Source organism: Gorilla gorilla, chromosome 21 (genome assembly GCF_029281585.2).
Source record: "Gorilla gorilla gorilla isolate KB3781 chromosome 21, NHGRI_mGorGor1-v2.1_pri, whole genome shotgun sequence".
Lineage (NCBI taxonomy): Eukaryota > Metazoa > Chordata > Mammalia > Primates > Hominidae > Gorilla > Gorilla gorilla.
Window position 1 is genome coordinate 70,572,597 of NC_073245.2, and position 24,067 is coordinate 70,596,663.

The 24,067-nt window shown below is 45.9% G+C and overlaps 2 protein-coding genes across 7 annotated transcripts in view; one reads left to right on the plus strand and one right to left on the minus strand.

Annotated features, from left to right (window-relative positions):
* LOC101126302 (serine/threonine-protein phosphatase 4 regulatory subunit 1-like) overlaps positions 1 to 11,006 on the minus strand; it is an 82,228-nt gene extending 71,222 nt beyond the window's left edge. For 2 of the 6 annotated variants that reach the window (XR_010132310.1, XM_063702372.1), the window contains exons 1-2: positions 10,799 to 10,880; positions 10,606 to 10,650 (exon numbers count right to left, since the gene is read on the minus strand). Coding sequence is in view for 4 of the 6 variants with exons in the window: in XM_063702372.1 (XP_063558442.1) it covers positions 10,606 to 10,650; positions 10,799 to 10,805 (52 nt within the window). In the remaining 2 variants the exon portion in view is untranslated. Of the gene's footprint in view, positions 1 to 10,605; positions 10,651 to 10,798 lie in introns of those variants that run through there. The other 4 variants (XM_019017510.4, XM_055372851.2, XM_063702373.1 and 1 more) reach the window with 3 other exon arrangements.
* The window catches only part of RAB22A (RAB22A, member RAS oncogene family), a 53,528-nt gene continuing 40,409 nt past the window's right edge, over positions 10,949 to 24,067 (plus strand). Inside the window, exons 1-2 of the mRNA XM_004062430.5 lie at positions 10,949 to 11,248; positions 12,280 to 12,359. Coding sequence (XP_004062478.1) covers positions 11,213 to 11,248; positions 12,280 to 12,359 — 116 coding nt within the window. The 5' untranslated portion in view covers positions 10,949 to 11,212. The remainder of the gene's footprint in view (positions 11,249 to 12,279; positions 12,360 to 24,067) is intronic.

A 24,067-nucleotide genomic window follows, 5' to 3' on the forward strand; every position in this document is an offset into this window, starting at 1 on the left:
GTAAGTACTAATGCAGATTCCTGAATTGGGACTATTTCTAATAGCGAGACTAGACAAGCTTGATCCATCTAACAAATAAAGAACACTCTTGATTCTTCACCAGCTTTTGGTGGGAAGTGACCCCCGCACACCTCAGGTCCTTGTTAACTTAACTAAATTCAAACGGCAAGTTGTGCAAGCAAACTTTCCCTATATAAACGTCATTCTCTAACAAGACCCACACTGATTTATTAGCTCTCATATGAGCAGATCCATCCAATGCATAATGTTTTATATTGCAAATCTTTGAGGGCTACTGATGGTTATTACTAGCACTATGCAATGGGCTGGCTGGAAAGACCAGCCTAATTCATGAGCAGCCATCCTTTCTATGCCATGCAGACACGGAAATTCCTCTTTGATTTGTGGCTTTAATCATGGCTTCCAAAACCCATCATTATTTATGACTCTTTTATTTACTTTTATTTTGAGATGGAGTTTCACTCTTGTTGCCCAGGCTGCAGTGCAATGGCGTGATCTCGGCTCACTGCAACCTCCACCTCCCAGGTTCAAGCGACTCTCCTGCCTCAGCCTCCTGAGTAGCTGGGATTACAGGCGTGGGCCAGCATGCCCGGCTAATTTTTTTTTTTTTGTAATTTTAGTAGAGACAGGGTTTAACCATGTTGGCCAGGCTGGTCACGAACTCCTGACCTCAGGTGATCCACCTGCCTTGGCCTCCCAAAGTGCTGGAATTACAGGCGTGAGCCACCATGCCCCGCCAACTCTGACTTTTAAGTTGACAGTCAATGGGAAACAGGTTACCTGATAGGAAAGAACTCTGCAGCTCAAAGCAGTTCATATGCTCCATTTTAATGTTACCAATCTCCATTCTCCTGCCAACTCGCCCACTTGAGGGAGGGAGTTGGAGAAGATGAGGGTGGTAAAGTCTACACGGCGTTAATGAATGAATGAATGGAACAATATTACTTACAAATGCAATGAGTTCTCTAGTCAGACTTGAGGTAGATGCAAAAGAAAAAAATGGTTACAGAAGACAGTCAAAATCTTTGGGATGAGTATTGGGGTATAGGGTCCTCTATTTTCGTACTGTTCAAAATAGTTAAAACAATCAAGCAATGCTCTCAGACCAAGCAAGATAACTTTACCAGCATCTCCAAAACCACCTCTTGCTCCATTCCACTTACCACCTCCCGCAATGGGTAACAACTCTCCTGCCTTCTAACAGCCTAGATTCGCTTTGCATCGTTTTATAGTTTGTACAAATAGAACCATGTAGTCTGTACCCTTTTGTGTCTGGCTTTTCAGATGTTTGTGAAATTATCCATATTACTGATTAGAGCTATATAGATCATTCATTCTTACAGCTGCATGGTTTTCCATTGTGTGAACATACCAGAATTTATAATCCTTTGTAGTCATGATAAATATTTGAGTAGATTGCAGTTTCCGACTCTTAAGAATCATGCAACTGGCCCGGCATGGTGACTCACGCCTGAAATCCCAGCACTTTGGGAGGCCGAGGCAGGCAGATCATGAGGTCAAGAGATCGAGACCATCCTGGCCAACATGGTGAAACCCCGACTGTACTAAAAGTACAAAAATTAGCTGGACCTGGTGGCGCGCCTGTAGTCCCAGCTACTCGGGAGGCTGAGGCAGGAGAATCACTTAAACCCAGGAGGCAGAGGTTGCAGTGAGCCAAGATCACGCCACTGCACTTCAGCCTGGAGACAGAGCAAGACTCCATCTCAAAAAAAAAAAGAGAATCATGTGACTATGAACATGTTTTTTGAGAATATATGTCTATGTTTTGTTGGGCATATAACCAGGAGAATTGGTGGGTTATTCAAATTCTTTTTTTAAGGTTTTCAGAGTACATATAAATCATGCAAATCTGTGCTGGAATCTTCCATCCCTGATGAAAAGCCCCTTGAAGCCCTCCAGCTGCTTCTTGAAAGGCTGTGCTTTCTCCTGCTGGGCTGTGAGTCCCAAACGCAGTGACCGTTCCTCAGAGTGCCCAGTGCCTAGCCACAGCCTGCTGTATTCCTCGCCTTGGCTACCAGGCATGAGACACTTTGACCACTGAGCTACTGGATTCCAGACCACGCTGCCTCAACTTCCAAAACCTTCCCAATTAACTCCAATCTGGCTTCCACTTCTTGGCTGTGCTGAACTACTCACTGAGGTGAGTGAAGATGCCCTAACTGCCAAACTCCATGGCCTGTCTTCAATCCTCATCTTACCTGACCCTTCCGGGGCAAGTGACATAAATAAATGATTATCCAATCAAAACCCTGGCTCCAAGGGTCTCCTGGTTTCTTAACTCCATGGCTAATTTCTAGAAGCCTCTGCTGCCCAGGGAGTACCCCTTCGCCTTCTTCTCCAACATTCCCTCTCATCCTGCTCCCTCTCATCCTGCTCCAGCTACCACTCACCACTAATGACTTTCACATCTCCTCTCCAGTCCTAACTGTGCTCCAGAACCCTACAAGGGGGCTTTCTGGTGTCCTCAACAATGCCACCAGGATCTGTGTCACTGCTTCTCATGTGCTGTCCAGTGCCATTCACTATGTTAGACCACAGGGACCCAAGGAAGGATAAGACCCATTCTAATGGCCAATGCTATTAGTAAATTAGCAAATGCTGCCACAGGAAAATACAGGGCTCAGGAAACACAAAGAAGGAGTGCCTAGCCCAGTCTGGGTGGAAGGGAATGGAGGTGTCAGAAAAGTTCTCCACGAGACCCTGTCTCTGAGTTGACCCTTCCCTCACCACCGGAACTATCTGTCAACCCTATTCCCCACTCCCGGGCTCATCTCCTTGACTGAGACCCCACTCCCCTCGCCTGAACCACGGGAACACACTGGGGACCCCACCCCAGCTTTTCCTCCACCAGTCTTTCCTTCCTTTAAAGCACAGAGCAGCTCTAGTCACTCCCTGGTTCAGATTCTCCAGTGGTTCCCATGACTCCATGGATAAAAGGCCAACACTTTACCTTACAATGGACTTAAGGGCTATGTATGGCCTGGCCCCCACCTCCTCCTCTCACCTCCTGTGTCTGTTATTCACTGTTCCAGACACACAGGCCTTCCTGCTAGTCCTTGACAAGGAAGAGCTGCATGCAGGAGGCTTTCTCTGGCTCTTCATGCGAGTATCTCCAGCTTGTTACTCAAATCTCAACTCAGAAGCACCTCTCAGGGCTCCGGAGATGCCTTCTCTGGCCACTTCACGTTAGCAGCACCTGTATGCATGCAACCACACTGTGCTGGCACCTTCAGTCACACTCACCTGCTATACGTCCTTCTGCTTACCTCTTTAGTGTCTTGTTTCTGCTGCTGAACTGAAAGCTTCATATAAGCAAAAACTGTGTCCACAATGCCTAACATAGTGCCTGAGACTTAATAGGCCCTTAATAAATATCAGTTGAATGAATGAATGAATATAACAGTGAATGACAAGACCTCCAAAGGATAGTGGTTAAGATAAATTCTGCAGCCTGACTTCCTGGTTTAAATTCCACCCCTGTCACTTACTAGCTGTGTTACTTTGGGCAAGTTACTTAGCCTTTCTGTGCCCACTGTGAGCCTTGCAATAATAAAATGGGATTAAAAACACCCAGCCCGTGGGCTTTTGTTACAACAATAATGTGTCACAGCAGAGCTTGACATGCTGTTAGTCCTAAGTAAGCGGCAGTGTTTGTACCACTGCTTGGGTTGCATTCCTAAGACAGAAACCCGACCACAATGCTTAGGGACACCCTACTGCCTCCCAGGTTAAGCCTAAACCCTGGGCTGGTAAAGCAGATTCTTCACTGACAGCCCCCAGTGCTATCTCCCAGCCTCTCCCACTCCCTCCCTCACACACAGCCCTTGTTCCCAAGTCTCCACTCTTCTTTCTCACTGGCTCCCAAGCAGACCAGGATCATGCAACACTCTGCCTGTGTACACACCGCCCAAATGCCCATCGCCTTCCTCCGCCTGCCCCAACTCAAATGCCACCTCCCCTCAGAAGCCTTCCCCTCCTACCCCTGCCCTGTCTTCTTTTTTTTTTTTTTTTTTGAAAGAGTCTCGCTCTGTTGCCCAGGCTGGAGTGCAGTGGCACAATCTTGGCTCACTGCAGCCTCCATCTCCCAGTTTCAAGCAATCTTCCCACCTCAGCCTCCCTAGTAGCTGGGATTACAAGTGCGCGCCACCACACTTGGCTAATTTTTGTATTTTTAGTGGAGACGGGGTTTCACCATGTTGGCCAGGCTAGTCTCAAACTCTTGACCCCAGGTGATCTGCCCACCTTGGCCTCCCAAGGTGCTGAGATTACAGGCGTGAGCCACCGCACCCAGCCCGGCCCTGTCTTCTTACAGGCCCAGATCTGTGTTCCCTCTTCTGCCTGGGCCCTTGAGACACTGCAGGCACTTCCCTGCCAGACTGTGGGTGTCAGGAGTTGAGCCCCAGGCTTCCCCACAACTCTAACCCCAACGCTTTTGGGAAGGCTGATACCTTGGAAGATGTGGAGAAACACGTTACGTGCATGAATGACTTTCCAAGCATGGAAACTAATACCTGCCCTCACCTCTTATTTTTTTCCCATCAGGGTTAAACTATTTGGTATTTTCAAGGTCAAAACTACTTTCCCTTTTGTTAGCTAGGTTTTGTTGCAAAATTTGTTTACAAGAGCTTATTTTGTGATGAAGAAAGCCATTTAAAACTCTTCTTTTTAAACAGAGACAACTTGTGGGAATTGCTGATGTTCATCTGTTTGCCTCACAGGAAATAAAAAATACAGAGCAACTAAAGTAGAAGCATTACAACAACGGGAAGGGAAGCAAGGTGGATCCGCTTCCACCACTCTGACTCTTTTGTTCCTTGCCATTCTCATACACAAATGGGAAAAATGAGACATGAAGCTTGAGCAACTTCTCAAGGGTTATTCAACAGAGGTTTTTCAACAAAGCTCAGCTCTTCTAACTAAACCTAGTGGGAAAGATACTGATCCGGCTGGCTCAACTAATCCACAGACCTAGGGGCTCTAATGGAATAAAATCAACTCTGAGCTAGAGAAGGAGTCAGCAAACCACCTTCCCTAGGCCAAATTCAGCCCATCACTTGTATTTGTAAATAAAGTTTTATTAGGACACTCCCATGCCTACTCATTTATGTGCTATTTATGGCTGCTTTCAGGCTACAATAGCAGAGCAGAGACCTTCTAGCCAGCAAGCCCTAAAATATCTGATCCTTTCCAGAAAAAAACTGCCAATCTCTGACTTAGAGAATACTTTGATCTCTGGGTTTTGTTCCTTTTTCCAAGTATTAGATATTGCTGTTCAAATTATTTCAGTTGACGGGGAGATTTTTATTTTAAAAAACTGAAAATCTTTGGTTCAAGTATATATCATAGTTCAGAGAAAAAGTTCAATGGTTTGGTTTAGGATTGATTCAAGTGTATATCATAGTTGAGAGGAAAAGTTCAATGGTTTGGTTTAGGACTCAGATTAATATCGTTCCTCTGCTTTGGGGGCTTGGTTGTTGTCCTTGAGGAGATTTTTACAAACATAGAACAAAGTGGGCAGATGACACAGAATGCTTTTTGCTCTGGAAAATGTCTTTTATTCCAGGTTGAACATATATTGCTCCTTCTAGCATTAAGATTCCAAGATTCTCTCTATATTCCATTGGCTTAGCTAATCCCGTTTTCACCAAAGGTCCAGATATCATTTGTTAGAACCTGGCTTTTCCCATAAATAGAAGTATATCGTCTTCCAAGCTCTTTCATAGATAGCTCTTGCAAGCTAAATATTTGAAAAGAAATACACTGCCCCCCAAACACTAACGTATTTTATGAGTCAGTCTTTTGAAGCTAAATGTATCTTACAAGAACTCCGCAGTGACTTCAGAATTGGAATCCAGCCTTCCAACTCTTCCTATAGATGTTTGATCATATGTGACACTTTCATCTCACTCCTTTAAACCTTTTACTATGGAAATTTTCAAACATATACAAAAATAGAGACTAGTCCCCAGCAACCAACTTCAACAAGTATCAACATTCTGCCATTTATCTTTCCATCTATCCCTCTCCTGACCTTTTATTTACTGTTTGTTGCAGTATTTGACAGCGGACTTCACACATCAAATGATTTCACCCACGAATGCTTGTTTCTGTTAGATGAGGCCCTTTTCCTTTGAACAAAACCATGACACTATTATCACGTCCAAGAAAATAATTATTAATATTATCTAATACCCAGTCCAACTCAATTTCCCCTGTCTCAATAATGTATTTTTATAGTTGATTTGTTCAACTAAAGATCCAAATATGACCACATATTGTCTTATGTTGATAGGTCTCTTAGGTCTCTTTATATTTGCAATAGGCTCCCCTCATTTTTTATTCACCAGCTCTCTTTACATTTGCAATAGGCGCCCCTCATTTTTTACTCGTCCATCCCTGACACACACTTAAATTCTAATTGGCCAAGCAAACCTTATCAACAATAACACCTCTTCAGCCTCCATATGCTATAAGCAAAACTAGACATTCATAGGCCTGCAGCTGCTTAGGCATAGACAACAGCTCCGCCTTCCATGTGCAATTCAACATGGAAACCAATATGTCAGGCCATCCCACATACTTTCTGCTTTCAAGAGAAGAAATTTAGATTGCTTCAGCAAGCCAATTCTCTGAAATTAAATCTCTTCTGTGCTGCAATGGCCTGAAGACTCTGAATGATTTAAAAAACAAGACATCCATTCATTATGGCACCCTTTTGAAATTAGCCAAACATAATCAAGAATCACAAAGTAAATCAGACAAAAGCCTCGTAATTCGTTATCATTAACATTAACAACATTAATTGAGCACCTAGATCATGCGAGACATTGGATTATAGAAAGGATGGCCTGTGTCCCTACCCCAAGGGACCTACAGTCTAAACAGAGAGGCATCGCATCATTTAGACACAAATGCCCAAGGAGGACAACAGTCACAGTACCACCCAAACTGACATCCATCTCCTATCCCCTAGGTTAAGAATATTTATGAGATTGATCCATGTGGTGGAATAAAAAGAAAAGAGCAGACCAGGCGCGGTGGCTCACACCTGTAATCCCAGCACTTTGGGAGGCCGAGGCGGGCAGATCACGAGGTCAGGAGATCGAGACCATCCTGGCCAACATGATGAAACCCCGTCTCTACTAAAAATACAAAAAATTACCCAGGCGTGTTGGCGGGTGCCTGTAGTCCCAGCTACTCGGGAGGCTGAGGCAGGAGTATGGCGTGAACCCAGGAGGCAGAGCTTGCAGTGAGCAGAGATCACGCCACTGCACTCCAGCCTGGGTGACAGAGTGAGATTCTGTCTCAAAAAAAAAAAAAAAAGAAAAAAGAAAAGAGCAGAAGGAACCGCATATTTGACTGTGAATTCCACCATTCATGAGCTGTGCCACAATGGATAAGTTACTCAACCTGATTCTCAGTTTTCTCATCTGTTAAGAGGAATAAACCCACCTACCTCACAGAGTAGCAGCTGTTAACACTGAAACATAAGCTCTTACATAAACATCCAGCAAAGATGATGATGATGATAAAATCACTGAATACTTTACAAAGCACTAGACTAGAATGTTTTCTGGCTATCCATCTAACCGTCACACCAGTCCTATGAGGCAGCTCCCATTCTCATGCCATTTTCCAAAGAATTGAACAGAATGGATGAGTGGTCCACCCAACGTAACACAGCTACAGGTGTGAGAGAGCCAGGATGTAGAGGATAAAACTTCAGGGTTCTTTCTGCCAATAATGGTATGATAATACCTCCCAATACTACCATGAGGAGGTGTAGGGGTAGAAGCAGGGCGACACGAATGAGCACGCCCTCCCGTACAGATCAATTATGTTATAAACTCCTAAGGTACAGCACTCCACAGCTCCTACCCTTGCCCAAACAGGAAGCCCCCAAGAGGCTGCCAGGGTTGTCCTACCCAAGGTGTGGTTATGTTCAGAGCCATAACGGTGGTTTCCTTCCTCATTGGTGCAAGTCTTCAGCTGTCTGCTAAAGAGTACTTAAGTCTTTATAATCACAAGTCTCAAACACCTAACATTTGTTCAAATATTTGTCCAAAGTAAGATCATAATTTTTTCCTATATAATTCCTTACTTCCTTTTTTGTACATACATAGGTGAAAAAGGACTGAAGGAGGGGAGCCGTCAGAAAAGAGGTGCAACTACCCTGTGGCCATATACTGTGAGAAGGCTGACCTAGCCAAGTGGAAAGGGCACCTCACGGAGAACTGAAGTCCTGGCCAATAGTCCTGGCAGATCTCCTAGCCAACAGCCAGGACCTATGCCACCCACATAAGTGACATCATTTCGGACTTCCCCAACTGAAACCACATTAAGCAGAAGCACCACCCAGTCTACTCACAGATTTGTGGGAAATCAAATGCTGTTGGTTTAAGCCATTGAGTTTTGGGGTGGTTAAATAACTGAAGCAGCTAGAAAATAGCTTTCCAGTCAGACCAAATACCACATCTATGAATGACAAGCACCATCATGGCAGCTAAACATTGTTTATCCGTTGTATCAATGGAAATGATACAACTCCTTCAATCTGAGCATGCCCATCGGCTGAAACATTCAGCTGGGTAAACCTGGATCTATACTGTACCAGGCTCAACAGTGTTAAATAACTACTAACAATGATCACATGAATAACGGTAACAGCAGCCATTACTTACCAAGTGTTTATTATATACTAGGCATTGTGCTAAATCCTTTATTCATTTAATCCCTTATAAAAGCCTTTAGAGGTGGGCCACTATAATGCCCATTTTACTGATGAGGTCGCTGAGGCATAGATCGGTACAGCGACTTGCCTGGGATCACACTGCCAGTAAACAGAGATACGGGATTTCACTCTTGGCCATCTGATTCCACAGACACCGGGCTCTTAACTATCAGCTTGCTTTACCCCTTCAAAAGTGTTATGCTACTTTAACACAACTGCCCCTTGTTGGTTTGTTTTGTTTTGTTTTGTTTTTTTTGAGACGGAGTCACTCTGTCGCCCAGGCTGGAGTGCAGTGGCGTTCACTGCAACCTCTGCCTCCCAGGTTCAAGCAATTCTCCTGCCTCAGCCTCCCGAGCAGCTGAGATTAGAGACGCGCGCCACCAAGCCCGGCTAATTTTTGTATTTTTAGTAGAGACAGGGTTTCACCATGTTGGCCAGGCTGGACTCAAGTGATCTGCCCGTCTCTGCCTCCCAAAGTGCGGGGATTACAGGCCTGAGCCACCGCACCCAGCCGAAACTGCACCTTCTGAGTTAATGTGTGTAAAGAGTTTAACACTGGGCCGGGAGCGGTGGCTCACGCCAGTAATCCCAACACTTTGGGAGGCCGAGGTGGGCGGATCACGAGGTCAGGAGATCGAGACCATCCTGGCTAATATAGTGAAACCCCTTCTCTACTAAAAATATAAAAAATTAGCCGGCAGTGGTGGCGGGCGCCTGTAGTCCCAGCTACTTGGGAGGCTGAGGCAGGAAAATGGCGTGAACCCAGGAGGTGGAGCTTGCAGTGAGCCGAGATCGTGCCACTGCACTCCAGCCTGGGCTACAGAGCAAGACTACGTCTCAAAAAAAAAAAAAAAAAAAAAGAGTTTAACGCTGTCTGGTCCATGGTAAGTTTTCAGTAAACACCAACTCTTACTATTAGGAAACCTGAAGATGTGGAATGAAAGATGAGAGAAGTACTGTATATGACTGGCGTACAGTACGCCCCCAATTAATGTTAGCTATTTGGATGATTTATATAGGGCTTCTTCACCAGCAAGCACTCCGGTGCTCGGTAATTTTCTGTTTACAAGTAGGCTCTCCCCACACCCTGTGAGCTCCCTGCGTGTAGAGCTGTTTTCAACACATCCTTGCAGGTTCGGAGCCCAACACGTGGCCCCCAGAGCAAGTAGCTGCTCAGTAAAAGTTTCTCGACAGGAGAGAAAACGCTTCCTTCCTTCACCAGAAATGCGAACTTGGATTTCTAAGATGACACCTCCCCCAGCTGCCAGCCCTTAACATGATTCCAAAAAAGAGGGCAAGAAGGGACAAGGGTCCCACCCAAGAAATGCGGGGGCCAATGGGCTCCATGGGATAAGAGATGGAGCCGGGCTTGTGGCCAGGACACTTGAGAAGTCCGTGCAACTCCGTGGCCGGCCACACCGAGAGGGGGACCTCCCAAACCCCCCAGCAGTCCTAAAAGTCCCTAGGAAAAGGGCAAGGCCCTGAGAGGGAAGTCACCCCCCGCCCGCCCTGGGTCGACTAGGACTTGGGACTACCCCTTCCGCCCATCCCACGGCAGCTGCAGGCGCAGGAAGAAAAGAAGTGACAGGAAGTCCAAAGTTTCCCCAACAACAAAAATCCTTCCCCCGAGGGAAGGGAAGGGCTCCCACCCTCAGCCCGCCCCGCCCAGGGAGGAGGGACCGCCACCAGTGGATCTAGGCAGTTGGGGGTCCCGCTGTTGTGGTCCCGACAAGGAGGGCCTGGCTTGAGGTTCCCCCGCCCCGCGCTTCGTGCACTCTGAATTCTTTGAGAGGGTCCCAGGGAGGGACAGGGGTGCCCCAACTCTTACTTACAGTCGTCTAAGTCATCCTGCAAGTCCACAAAGTACAGGGGGATCTCTGAAAACCAAGAAACACACAAGGAGTTACCAGGGGGCTGCGGCGAGAGGGGACGGGGTCGGGCAGGGGCCCCTCGGCCTCGCGGGGTGGTCACGGGGCGAGAGAGAGAGGGGCACCCCTGGCATCCCCCGAGCCCAGCCCCACTCACCCGCCATCTTGGGATGGGCATGGAGGCGGGACCGGCAGGGGCGGGGGCCTGTGGACAAGGGCGGGGCCGTCGGCTTCGGGCCCCGCCCCCGGCCCGCGCCGGCCGGCCCCGCCCTCTCAGCGAAGGTGGCTGCCGAGGTGGGCGGGGAGGTCAGGTGACGCGGCCGGCGTCCCAAGATGGCGGCGGCGGCGGCGCCCGGAAGGCCGCGGCGGCGTCCCGGCTGCTAAGGCGGGCCCCACGCGGCTGGCAGCGGACAGGCCGGACCTACGGCCGGAGGACGGGCGGCAGCCGCCTCTGCGCGGACCGGGGCTGGGCCGTGCGGCGGCAGCGGCGCCAGGGGATGCTCTTGCTGGGCCTGGCCTCTCCCTTCTCAACTTAGGGCGGCGGCGGGCCCGCGCCCCTGGCTCCCGGGCCATGGCGCTGAGGGAGCTCAAAGTGTGTCTGCTCGGGGTGAGTGGCGGCGGGTCCGGCCGGGAGGGCCACGGGAGGCTGGGCTGGCGGGGACCCCGGATCCCCCATGTCCCCTCATCCCTTCCCCCCTCCCAAGTCCAAGACGCTGTCTGCCAGCCCCGTGGACCCTCCCTCCAGCTCGGGAGCCGTCCCGCCCACCTCTTGCACCCTCGAAAAGGTCCTGGAGGCCGAAGGGACCCTTCCCCTTCCCCTCCCTGGAGCCCGTGGACTCTTCCCGCCCCACAAAGAGCAAACAGCCCCCCCTTGCCTCTCTATTGCATCTGGGTTAAAAGAGGTTCTTAAATAGTTTTCTCGCAACTTAACCAAGGTATTAGTTGGGAGTTGGCCAAGTCTTCCAAAGTAAAACCAATAGCAGGTCTTTAGGTTTTACAAGCAGCATTAGCCTACTTTTTCTCTTGGGTGTTTTTGAACTTGTGGGATACCCCTGCCACTTCTCCAAAGAGTTACTTTGCCAAGTAACTCTTCCTGTGGAGAAAAGGGGTGTTCAAATCAGGAAGCCCCAAAGACTAGTTTGAAGCTTCAGCTTCCTGTCTTGTCAGGAAAGACAAGGTGTTGGCCATTTCAAAGCCTTCTTTCTGAAATTGATGCTGTCATTCCAGAGTTTCTGCCTTAAAGATCGGCAGGAACTCCAATAACTAATCTTTATTCCCCCAAATAGGGTGGGGCTAGGATTCATCAGGGATTACTCAGAGGTAACTCAGGAGTTCAAAGTTTACTAACATATGTTAAAAAGCAAGTGGACTTGTTACTTTTTACACGAAGCAGAAACTTTGGGTCTCTCAAAAGGTCCTGATCTGTCTTAACGGCAAAAACCTCTCCCTTTTAGTACAGTTGGAATTTCCTAATTACTCTACTGAATTTTTATGACAACCGCTTTTGTGTTCCTCCGTTTATAAAATTTACACGTCTAGGGTGATTTTTCTAAAATCCTGAACTTATGCCACAAAGTAGTTTTTGGTGTCTGCCAAAAGGTAAACTTTTTCTCAGTCTCTCATCTCGTTCTCTTTCAGGATACAGGTGTAGGTAAATCGAGTATTGTGTGGCGGTTTGTGGAAGACAGTTTTGATCCAAACATCAACCCAACAATAGGGTAAGAGACTTTTATTTGATACACATCTAAAGGTGCATTGAAAATCCTTCCAAATACATAGTGTGTTACAGGTGTAGGCCCTGCGCTTTGTAGTCATTGAATTCTGAGTCGCTGGTTCACATCATCTCTGGAAGGACTTGAAAGAGTCCAGTGAGTATCTGTGTATTTTAGGAAAATTATCTTCGGACTTGTTGGGGGTGAGAACTTCAAAATGCAAATATGAATTGGAGTTCTACTAATTATTAGAACAGACACAGAAGCTTCAGTCTATAAATATCAACAACAATTACACCTCGAAATAAGGCAGGTGAAAATAGATCCTGGTGCTATTCTTTCAGGCATATCAAGTAAAAGACATTTAAGTGGTTTTTGTCCTTCCTGAAAGTAGTAGGTTGAGATCTGAACCCTTACACATTACTGTACTGGTAGTAATAATAAATTAATAAATTCATATTGAAATGGAAGGTTTTTTCAGTTCTCTGGTTCTATGGATAAGTAAAGTTGATTGTTCATATGTTTTTGACGCTGTAAGAAAACTTTTCATTTTGCAATACTAATCCTTTGACTACATAAGAAGTTGTGTTTTATAGGCTTTAATATTATGTTAACCTTATAAAACTAAATAGGTGCTGTGCTCTAGTTTTATCATCAAACCCTCAAATGGTTTCCAGCATTTAAAGAAAAAATCTATGTTATCCATCATTAGGATAAAATTGGCCTTTGTGCTCTATGCAGATCATTCTTTGACTAATAGAGAAATATTTTACAGCCCAGGAGAGAAACTGCCATAAGATTGTCCCCTGAGAAATTATGAGCTCCTGCTGTCAGAGGTTATTTATTGATTTTTTTGAGACAGAGTTTTGCTCTTTTTGCCCAGGCTGCGGTGCAATGGCGCAATCTTGGCTCACTGCAACCTCTGCCTCCTGGGTTCAAGCGATTCTCCTGCCTCAGCCTCCTGAGTAGCTGGAATTATGGGCGCCCACCACCATGCCCAGCTAATTTTGTATTTTTAGTAGAGACAAGGTCTCACCATGTTTGCCATGCTGGTCTCGAACTCCTGACCTCAGGTGATCTGCCCACCTCAACCTCTCAAAGTGCTGGGGTTACAGGCATGAGCTGCCACACCTCACCTATGTGTTCAATATTTTTTGTCTGCTTTTTTTTTTTTTCACCCAGGCTGGAGTGCAGTGGCACAATCATGCTCACTGCAGCCTCAATCTCCTGGGCTCAAGTCATCCTTCCACCTCAGGTAGCTGAGATCACAGATGCACACTACCACACCTGGCTAATTTTTTGTATTTTTTAGTAGAGATAGAGTTGCACCGTGTTACTCAGGCTGGTTTTCTTTTTTTTTTTTTTTTTTTTTGAGACGGAGTCTCGCTCTGTTGCCCAGGCTGGAGTGCAGTGGCGCGATCTCGGCTCACTGCAAGCTCCGCCTCCTGAGTTCACGCCATTCTCCTTTCTCAGCCCCCCCAGTAGCTGGGACTACAGGCGCCTGCCATCACACCTGGCTAATTTTTTTGTATTTTTAGTAGAGAAGGGGTTTCACCGTGTTAGCCAGGATGGTCTTGATCTCCTGACCTCATGATCCGCCCACCTCAGCTTCCCAAAGTGCTGGGATTACAGGCATTGAACCACCACGCCCGGCTACCCAGGCTGGTCTTGAACTCCTGGGCTCAACTGATCCACCCACCTCAGTCTCCCAAAGTGTTGGAATTATAAGTATGAGCCACCGCACCCAGCCTATCTACTTTTTTTTTTTTTTTTTTTTTTTTGAGACGGAGTCTTGCTCTGTCGCCCAGGCTGCAGTGCAGTGGCGGATCTCGGCTCACTGCAAGCTCCACCTCCCGGGTTCATGCCATCCTCCTGCCTCAGCCTCCCGAGTAGCTGGGACTACAGGCACCCACCACCATGCCCGGCTAATTTTTTTTTGTATTTTTAGTAGAGATGGGGTTTCATGTATTAGCCAGGATGGTCTCTGTCTCCTGACCTCGTGATCCGCCTGCCTTGGCCTCCCAAAGTGCTGAGATTACAGGCGTGAGCCACCACGCCCGGCCGCCTATCTGCTTTTTTAAACCCTGTGGGGTCTCCTACACATTTGAAGGCATGGGGGTGAAATTCACCAATAAGTTTCTGCAATTAAAATGCTTTTCCTTGTCCTTTAAGAAAGAGCTGGGTATGACACGTGTAAAACATGACCCCATCCTTCTCAGGGCCTGCCTGTCCCTACCTGCATGGGAAAGTGAAGTGTTGGGAAGTGACAGCAAGTACTGCTGGTGATTCAGTGAGTGATACACTTCACACTGAGTCAGAGCTGAAAACCTAAAATCCACAAGACACCCAGACACCACCTTGGCTAGAAGTGCTCTCTCAAATAAGAAGAGAGAAAAGTGAAGGGTGTAGCTTCATGCATCTTGGTGAGGCACGCCCCATCCTGAGTGTCCACTGTTCCCTTTTTGCCAGTAGCTCCCAATCTGCCGGATGCCTGTGGCTCCTCAGCTGCCTCTAGTCCACTCTCTGCACCAGGAGATTTGGCTCACATTTTCACAGGGAAAATAGCATACAAGGCTTTCTCATTTTCTTTTTTCTGCCTTTTTTTGTTTCTTTTTCCTCAGTTTTAGAAGGTGGCTTCCTCCTTTGTGACCAACCCCAAATATGCCCCTGAGCTCTGGAGCCCCACCTCTTCATGAGTTACCCTGTTTCTTCCTCAGCCCTATCATCTTGTCATAGCCTGCACACAGGTTCCGAATCCGCCCCACTCCACCGCAAGAGCACCCATTCCCCAACCTACTGCTCAGATGGTGGAACTCCTGAAAGAGAAGTTACCACTTCCGCAACTGCTGCTCACTCCTCAGCCCTCTGTCATCTCAGCTCCTCCCTGCCATGCCACTGAAACCACCTTCCCCTGGTACCAGTTTCCATCTAATAGCCAAAGTCAAATGGCCTTTTCTTGGTAGTTTCCTTTATTCATAGAGTGCCTGCTATATGCCAGGTGCTAGACTGGGTGCTGGTGCCTAGACCAGGGGTGGGCAAACTGTGGCCTTTTTGCCCGCCTCCTGTTTTTGTAAATAAAGAGTTACTGAAACAGTCACACCCAATTATTTACTTACTGTCTTGCTGCTTTGGGGCTACAATGACCAACTTGAATAGTTGCAACTAAGACTTGATGGGCCACAAACCCAAAAATATTTGCTATCTGGTACTTTTCAGAGCAAGTTTGCTGACCCCTGATCTAGACAAAATGGACTTCTGTCCTCGTAGACCTTACCTACAAGAAGCTACATCATGACTAGTGTACAGGAAATGATTTATTCTTTTTCTTTTTTTTTTTTTTTTTGAGACTGAGTCTCTCTCTGTTACCCAGGCTGGATTGTAATGACACGATCTCGGCTCACTGCAACCTCTGCCTCCCATGTTCAAGCAATTCTCCTGCTTCAGCCTCCCATATAGTTGGGACTATAGGCGCACATTTGGGAATCTGCCCGCCACAATGCCAAGCTAATTTCTGTATTTTGAGTAGAGACAGGGTTTCACCATGTTGGCCAGGCTGGTCTCAAACACCTGACCTCAGGTAATCTGCCTGCCTTGGCCTCCCAAAATGCTGGGATTACAGGCATGAGCCACTGCGACCAGCCAGAAATGATTTATTCAACCCTTTTCTGTGCTATGAAGGAGAAATATGCAGTACTATGAAAACATGTGACAGGGACCTGACCTGGGCCTGTGGGGATAACTGACTCCTACAGTGATCAGTAAAGGTGTGAAGCACCTAGCAGCACTGACATTTAAATATTGAAAGATGAATGGATTAAGTTTAAGAATAAAAGTTGGCTGTGCGCGGTGGCTCACACCTGTAATCCCAGCACTTTCGGAGGCCAAGACAGGTGGATCACCTGAGGTCAGGAGTTCAAGACCAGCCTGGGCAACATGGTGAAACCCCGTCTCTACTAAAAATACAAAAATTAGCCAGACGTGATGTCACACACCTGTAATCCCAGCTACTTGGGAGGCTGAGACAGGAGAATTGCTTAAACCCGGGAGGCGGAGTTTGCAGTGAGCCGAGATCGCACCACTGCACTCCAGCCTGGGTGACAGAGCAAGACTCCATCTCAAAAAAGAAAAGAAAAAAAGTTTTTGAAGAATGGAAGTGAAGTAGTTGGTGGTGGTGAGGGACGGAGGGTAGAAAAGAACCGGAATGGGCGTGAGGGACAGCAGGGACCGTGAGGCGGGAGGGCAACGGAGGTTGGAAGAGGGGTCAGGAGGCCGGGGTGGCTGGAGGACCCACAGCAAGAACCAGGAGAGACGGCAGGGAGGTTGGTGAGCCAGTAGGGACCAGTCCACAGGGCCCTGGAGTCCGGAGGAGGAGCCGACATCACTTACTGCAGAACACATCCCTGCTTCTCAGTTGAAGCTCCTCTGTCTTCTCTAGTTCCCTTCCTGCTTCATAACCGTGCTTTCTCACTGCAGTCTCCTGGCTTCTCATACTGATTTGATAAATGCTGGTCTTCCCCAAGCTGTGTCCTGACTTCCCATGTTTCTCACCTCCCTCCGACACCTCACCTTCACCTGTATAATGTGACCTCCAAGCCCATGCCTCCAACCCATGATTTGCACCTAGTCTCCTACAGAACTCCGTCTTTGTTCCTCCTCCAGTCCTGCATACCTCACACGGTATCTGTGTTCTTCCCTAAGGGCTCGCCTGTGTCGTATCATGGGGAAGAGCATGGGCCTTGAAGAACCATGCTCCCTAGACTTAGGGCCTTGACTGTGTGCTAGCAGGGAGAATATCTGCGCAAGTGACAGGGCCACTCTTTTGGAGGTTGGGGGGTGGTGATAGTCCTGCCTACCTTATAGGGAGTTTTAGGAGAATTCCGTGACTCCATACACAGAGTAGGCATAGGAAGTGTGCAGTAAATGGTGGTGGTGTGTAGTGGTACTGTCATCATATCCCTCTTCACCCCACCCCCAGCCCAATCCCCAAACCCCATTCATATCCATTTAAGAAAGGGCCCTCTGGGACACCTTCCTGAAGGAGAGCTTGGGCCCTCCTTCCCATCCTCACATCTGAGCCCTCATCCTATCTTGCCGGGGCTATTGAGCTGATTTCAGAACCAGTTGTTCTGTGGCCTGGCTCTGCCACTTGGAGTCAGTTCTCCTCATTGTTGCTGTGTGAGCTTCATTAAAGACAAGTTTGATCCCCTCAGTGAAAACCACGGCAGAGGAACCCTTCCCTAGCCCGGGCCCAGCCTCATCTCTCCTGTGCTTCCTCCATGTTTTTGTTGCTCACTTCCTCCCCAGCACACACCAAGCAGCACCCGTTCCACACCTGGGTTTTTGGCACCTGCTATTCTCTCTCAGGGCCCTTTCTTTTCCTTGTCTCCTTGGCAAATTCCTGATTGTTTGTGCAAACTCAGGTACATGTTAGTGGCTCTAAAAGTTGCAGACTCCAGGGTCAGCAAAGGACAGGCAAAGAATGTAAATGGGAGATGGACCAGGTAGAAACACTGGAGGGAGGCTCCCAGGCATGAACTGCCCAGACTTCCTGCCCTCCCTGCACCAGGTCCCCTCATTCATCTTCTTACCTCCAGGGACACTTTGCTTCGGTCTCCTTCGGCCTTGTCATCCCTTTGTATGTCCAGATCCCAGGGTTCTGAGGTAGACTCCTGCCCATTTGCATTTTGTCTCCTCTTGCTTGATGTCATGTAACTCCAGTTGCAACCACAGCAGGGATTTTCAAAGCTGAGGCTTTTTTTCAGACATGCATGTCTCTGGTCCCTCTTCCAGGATTCCAGGAACCCCCTTCCTCTACACTACACATAAGCTGTAAGAAGAGGAGGCCCCCATTAAAATCACCACCGTAGTGAGCCATTGTGTAGTGAGCCTATTGTGTTCCTCAAGTGTGCTAGAGTAGAAGATTGGCTCCCTGCACGTGGGTGAGTCCTACTGCAGCAGCACCAAATTCCCTCTTAAGCTCTAGACCTGCAGATTCTGCTCACCATAGAGCCTGTGCCCACAGGTGGCCCATAGACACCTGGGGACTGTCCATGTGTGTCACTGAGCTCGTGAACTCTCTCTCAGAGGCTTGGATCTCTGCTCCTCTTTCCGTGGACCTTGGGGTAGAGGAAAGGACCAACTGTCCTCAGGTACTCAAGCCAGCAACCTCAGCATCCTTCTCAAATCCCTCCTAACTCACCATCTCCTCCCCTCAGCCAGTGCTAAGTCACTCGCTCCTGTCCAAGCCACATCCCAAATATCCCTCCTTCTCTATTGCTGTTATATGATCTCTAGGGCTTCATCTTCCTTCATGAAGGTGAGACATGGACTCTAGACTTTGATTAGATCACAGCTCTGCCACTTGCTAGCTAGTTAACCCTGGGCAGTTTATTTTATGTATTTATTTTTTGAGATGGAGTTTTGCTCTTGTCGCCCAGGCTGGAGTGCAGTGGCGCAATCTCGGCTCACTGCAACCTCTGCCTCCCAGGTTCAAGTGATTCTCCTGTTTCAACCTCCCGAGTAGCTGGGATTACAGGCACCCACCACCACGTCCAGCTAATTTTTGTATTATTAGTTGAGATGGGGTTTCACCATGTTAGCCAGGCTGGTCTCAAACTCCTTACCTTAGGTGATCCACCCACCTTGGCCTCCCAAAGTGCTGGGATTGCAGGTATGAGCCACCGTGCCTGGCCAACCCTGGGCAGTTTAATCTCTGATCTGTTTCTTCATAAGCAAGTAAGGATAATGATAGGACCAGCTCCATATTGTTAGGAGAATTCCAAGAGAGGTGTATTTAAAATGCTTAGGAAAGTACCATGGATACTAGAACTCAATAAATGGTAGTTATTATTCTTTTTTTTTTTTTTTTTTTTTTTTTTTTTTTTTGAGACAGAGTCTCGCTCTGTCGCCCAGGCTGGAGTGCAGTGGTGCGATCTCGGCTCACTGCAAGCTCCGCCTCCCGGGTTCACACCATTCTCCTGCCTCAGCCTCCTGAGTAGCTGGGACTACAGGCGCCCGCCACCGCGCCCAGCTAATTTTTTGTATTTTTAGTAGAGGCGGGGTTTCACCATGGTCTCGATCTCCTGACCTCGTGATCCGCCTGCCTTGGCCTCCCAAAGTGCTGGGATTACAGGCGTGAACCACCACGCCCGGCCTATTATTCTTTTTTAATTTCTTATTTCTATTTTTTAGAGACAGGGTCTTGTTCTGTCACCCAGGCTGAGGGACACTTTGAGCTCAGTGCAGCATCAAACTCCTAAGCTCAAGCAATCTTATTGGCTCAGCCTCCTGAGTAGCTGGACAACAATAGCACGAGCAGTACGCATCACCATGCCCTGCTAATTCTTTTTCTTGTAGAGATGAGGTCTCACTGCGTTGCCCAGGCTGGTCTCGAACTCTTCACCTCAAGCGATCCTCCTGCCTTGGCCTCCCAAAGTGCTAGGATTAGGCATGAGCCACAGCATTTTGCCTATTCTTTTGTAAATGTTTAAATCTTTTTAAAATTTTAAAATTATTTGTATCAAAGCAATGTGTATATGGTTTTTAAAACCTGAAATAGTGTTACGAGGCTACGTGTTGTGTAATAGTGCCCTACTCTGAGCCATTCCCTGGAGGCATACTGTTGCCTTCGCATTTAGCTATTCTTTCTAATTTTTTCTCCAAATTTTTTCGTAACATGCATGCACAGGTTGAGTATCCCAAATACAAAATGCTCCAAAATCTAAAACTTTTTGAGCAACAATATGACACTCACAGGAAATGCCCATTGGAGTATTTTGGATTTTTGGATTTGAAATGCTGAACTGATATGATGCAAATATTCCAAATTCTGAAAAATTCCTAAATCAGAAACACTTCTTTTTTTTTTTTTTCCAAAATAGGAAACACTTCTGGTCAGCATTTCAGATAAGGGATACTCAGCATGTACTGGTAGTTGTTGATCCCTCTCTCCTCCCCGCCTCCTGTTTAAGGCAGTATCTACTGATTCTTTTTCTTTGGAAGATGGGAATTTTGCCACCCTCCTCCTCCCACCTCCTTGTGCACATTTGCCCTCCCTCCATCTTTCCATTAAAGTTCTCTCATTGGGAGTCAATGTGCCATAGTGTTTAGAGCCAGGCTGTCTGCCTTCACCTCCCAGCTCTAGCACTTAGTTGCTCTGTGGCATTGGACAAGTTATTTAACTTTTTTGTGCCTACATTTGCACATTTGGGAATCCTCCTTGGCATCTAATCTGTAGGGTTGTTGTGAAATTGAATTCAAACACATAAAAATTGCTTAGAATGGTGTATGTCATATGGAAAGCATTTGTTATTTCTTAGCAAATGACAAAATTAAATTTTAAAAGGTTATTTTTTAATCTCCCACTATGGTTTTGAACTTTATATAAATGGAATTAGTATACACACACACATACATGTCATTTGTTTCTAGGATGATTAGACTGACATATGGAAAAAAAAAAGATTCTTGACCCTTACCTCACAAAGTAAATGAGTAGAAACAGATCACAGACCAAAATTTAATAAGGCTATAAAAGTTCTAGAACAACATTGGACATATAGGACACACAAAAAAACAAAGCATAAAAAGAAGCTGGAGTTGATCAAAATTAAACATTTTTGTTGAATTCAGCATTTGTTGAATTAAATCACCTTGGCACCTATGAATTTATATATGTCTATGGGTGTATTTCTGGATTTCCTTTTCTGTCCCATTGGTCTATTCATCTGTCCTCAAGCCAGTACAATATTGTGTTCATTGCTGTAGATGTATAGAAAGTCTTGGAATCAGATAGTGTATGTCATCTAATTCTATTCTTGTTTTTCATGTCTGGCTCCTCTGGGTCTTTTGCATTTCTATATAAATTTTAGAATCACAGTGCCCAGTTCCTCAAAAGAGCCAGGTGAGATCTTGATTGGGAACACATTGAATCTCTTGACCAATTTGGGAAGAATTGTCATCTTAACACTATTCCATTTTTGATCCAGGAACATGATATATTCACCGTTAATGTAGGTCTTTTACCATTCATTCAGTCTTTTACCATTCAATTTGGTGGCTGTCTCTAGGTCTTTTATAAATGCCCATTATCAGGTTGAAGATGTTCCCTTCTATTCCTGAATTAATGAGATTTTTTGTCATGAATTGTGTTGAATTTTATTAGATGGTATTTTACATATTTTGAGCTGTTCATATTCTTTTTCTTTCTGTTAAAATGGTGCATTACAACCATTGAGAGTTTAATACTGAAATATTAAACCAATCTGGCACTCCTAAGATAAATTTCTCTTGGTCATTATGCATTATTATTTTTTTTATATTGCTGGATTTGATTTACTAAAATTTTTTTAAGGATTTTTCTCTCCATTTAGTTTTCTGTAATAGTCTTTCTCTAGTTCTGGTGTCAGGACCTCATCAAATGAGTTGAGGAATGTCTTCTCTTCTACTTTTTTGGAAGAGTTTGTGTAGAATTGGTATTATGTCTTCCTTAAAGTTTTGGTAGAATTCACAGATGAAACCATCTGAGCAGGGAGTTTTCTTTGTCTGAAAATATGTAACTGCAGATTCAGTTCCTTCAGTAAATACTGTAAAGGCTTATTCAGGCAACTATTTCTTCTTGAGTAAGTTTTGGTAGTTGTGTCCTTCAAGGAATTTGTTCATCGTATCTCTGTTTTTTTAATTTATTGGCATAAAGTTGTTTATAATATCCACTTCTTATCCTTTTAATGTTTTGGGATCTGTAGCAATACCCCCCTTCCATTTTTGATAGTGCTGATTTGAGCCTTCTCACTTCTTTTCCTGAACTGTCCAGCTATAAGTTTATCAATTTTATTCGTCTTCTCAAAGAACCAGTTTTTGTTATCTGAGCATTTAGAACTGTAAATTTCCCTTTAAGTGATGGTTTAGGTGAATTTCACAGATTTTGATATGTTGTGTTTTCATTTTCATTTAGTTGCCCCTATCATTTCTCTTGTGACTTCTTTGAGCATTGGTGTCTTAGAAATATATTTTCTAATTTCCAATTCTTTGGGTATTTTCCAGAAATTTTTCAAGTATCGATTTCTAGTTTAAATCTATTGCGGGTACAGGTGCGGTGGTTCACACCTATAATCCTAGCACTATGGGAGGCCAAAGCGGGTGGATCACTTGAGGTCAGGAGTTCAAGACCAGCCTGGCCAACATGGTGAAACCCCGTCTCTGCTAAAAAATACAAAAATTGTCCAGGCTCAGTGGCTCACGCCTATAATCCCAGCACTTTGGGAGGCCGAGGCGGGTAGATCATGGGGTCAACAGATCAAGACCATCCTGGCCAACATGGTGAAACCCCGTGTCTACTAAAAATACAAAAATTAGCTGGGCGTGGTGGCGCACACCTGTAATCCCAGCTATTCAGGAGGCTGAGGCAAGAGAATCGCTTGAACCCTGGAGGCGGAGGTTGCAGTGAGCCCGAGACTGCGCCACTGCCCTCCAGCCTGGTGACAGAGCAAGACTCCATCTCAAAAAAAAAAAAAAAAAAAAAATACAAAAATTAGCTGGGCATGGTGGAAGGCACCTGTTATCCCAGCTACTGGGGAGGCTGAGGCAGGAGAGAATTGCTTGAACCCAGGAGGTGGAGGTTGCAGTGAGCCGAGATGGCACCACTGCACTCCTGCCTGAATGACAGAGTGAGAACTCCGTGTCAAAAAAAAAAAGTCTATTGTGGTCAGAGAACATACTCAGTATTATTTCAAACCTTTTACATCTGACATTTGTTTCCTAGCCTAAGATGTGGTCTGTCTTTGTGAATGTTCCATGTGCACTAGTAAAGAATGTGCATTCTGCTACTGATGTGTGGAGTATTCTGTAAATGTTAATTAGCTCATTTAATAGCACTGCTCCTATCTCCAGTGTTTTTACTAACTTTTTTCTCTTATTTTGCAGTAAAAGAGTATTTGAAGCAGCCCTAATTAAAGATTTGTCTATTTCTGTTTTTAATCAGGTTTTGCTTCATGTTTCGAAGCTTTCGTTATTGAGTGTATATGCATGTAGCATTGTTTGTATATATTTTATATAACATACATGTCATATGTATTATATATATTATATGTGTATTATATATCATATATATGAATTATATATCTCTTAAATGTATCTGTGTTATATATACATAAACAGGAACAAGGTCTTGCTCCGTCTGTCAGGCTAGAGTACAGTGGTGCAGTCACAGCTCACTGCAGCCTCAACTTCCCAGACTCAAGTGATCCTCCTACCTCAGCCTCCTGAATAATAGGACCACAGGTGTACTCACCACATCTGGCTAATTTTTTTCATTTTTTGTAGAGCTGGGGTCACTTTGCTGCCCAAGCTGGTCTCAAACCCCTGGGCTCAAGCCATCCTCCTGCTGTGGCTTCACAAAGGGCTGGGATGACAGGCATGAGCCACCTCACCGGGCGTCATTGTTAGATTTTCTTGATGACCCTTTTTCAAACGTCATGAAATGTCTCTCTTTTGTCCCTGGTAAGAGTGCCGTTCTGAATTCTACTTGGTCTGATATTAATTTAAGCTCTTCGGCATTCTATTTGAATATCTCTTCCCATGCATTTACATTTAACCTATTTATAGCTGTATTTTTCAAGTGGCTTTCTTGTAGATAAAATTATAGGCTCTGCTTTTATATCTAATCTGACAGTCTCTGCCTTTTAATTATTTAGACCTCCACTGTCTAGTACAGTTGC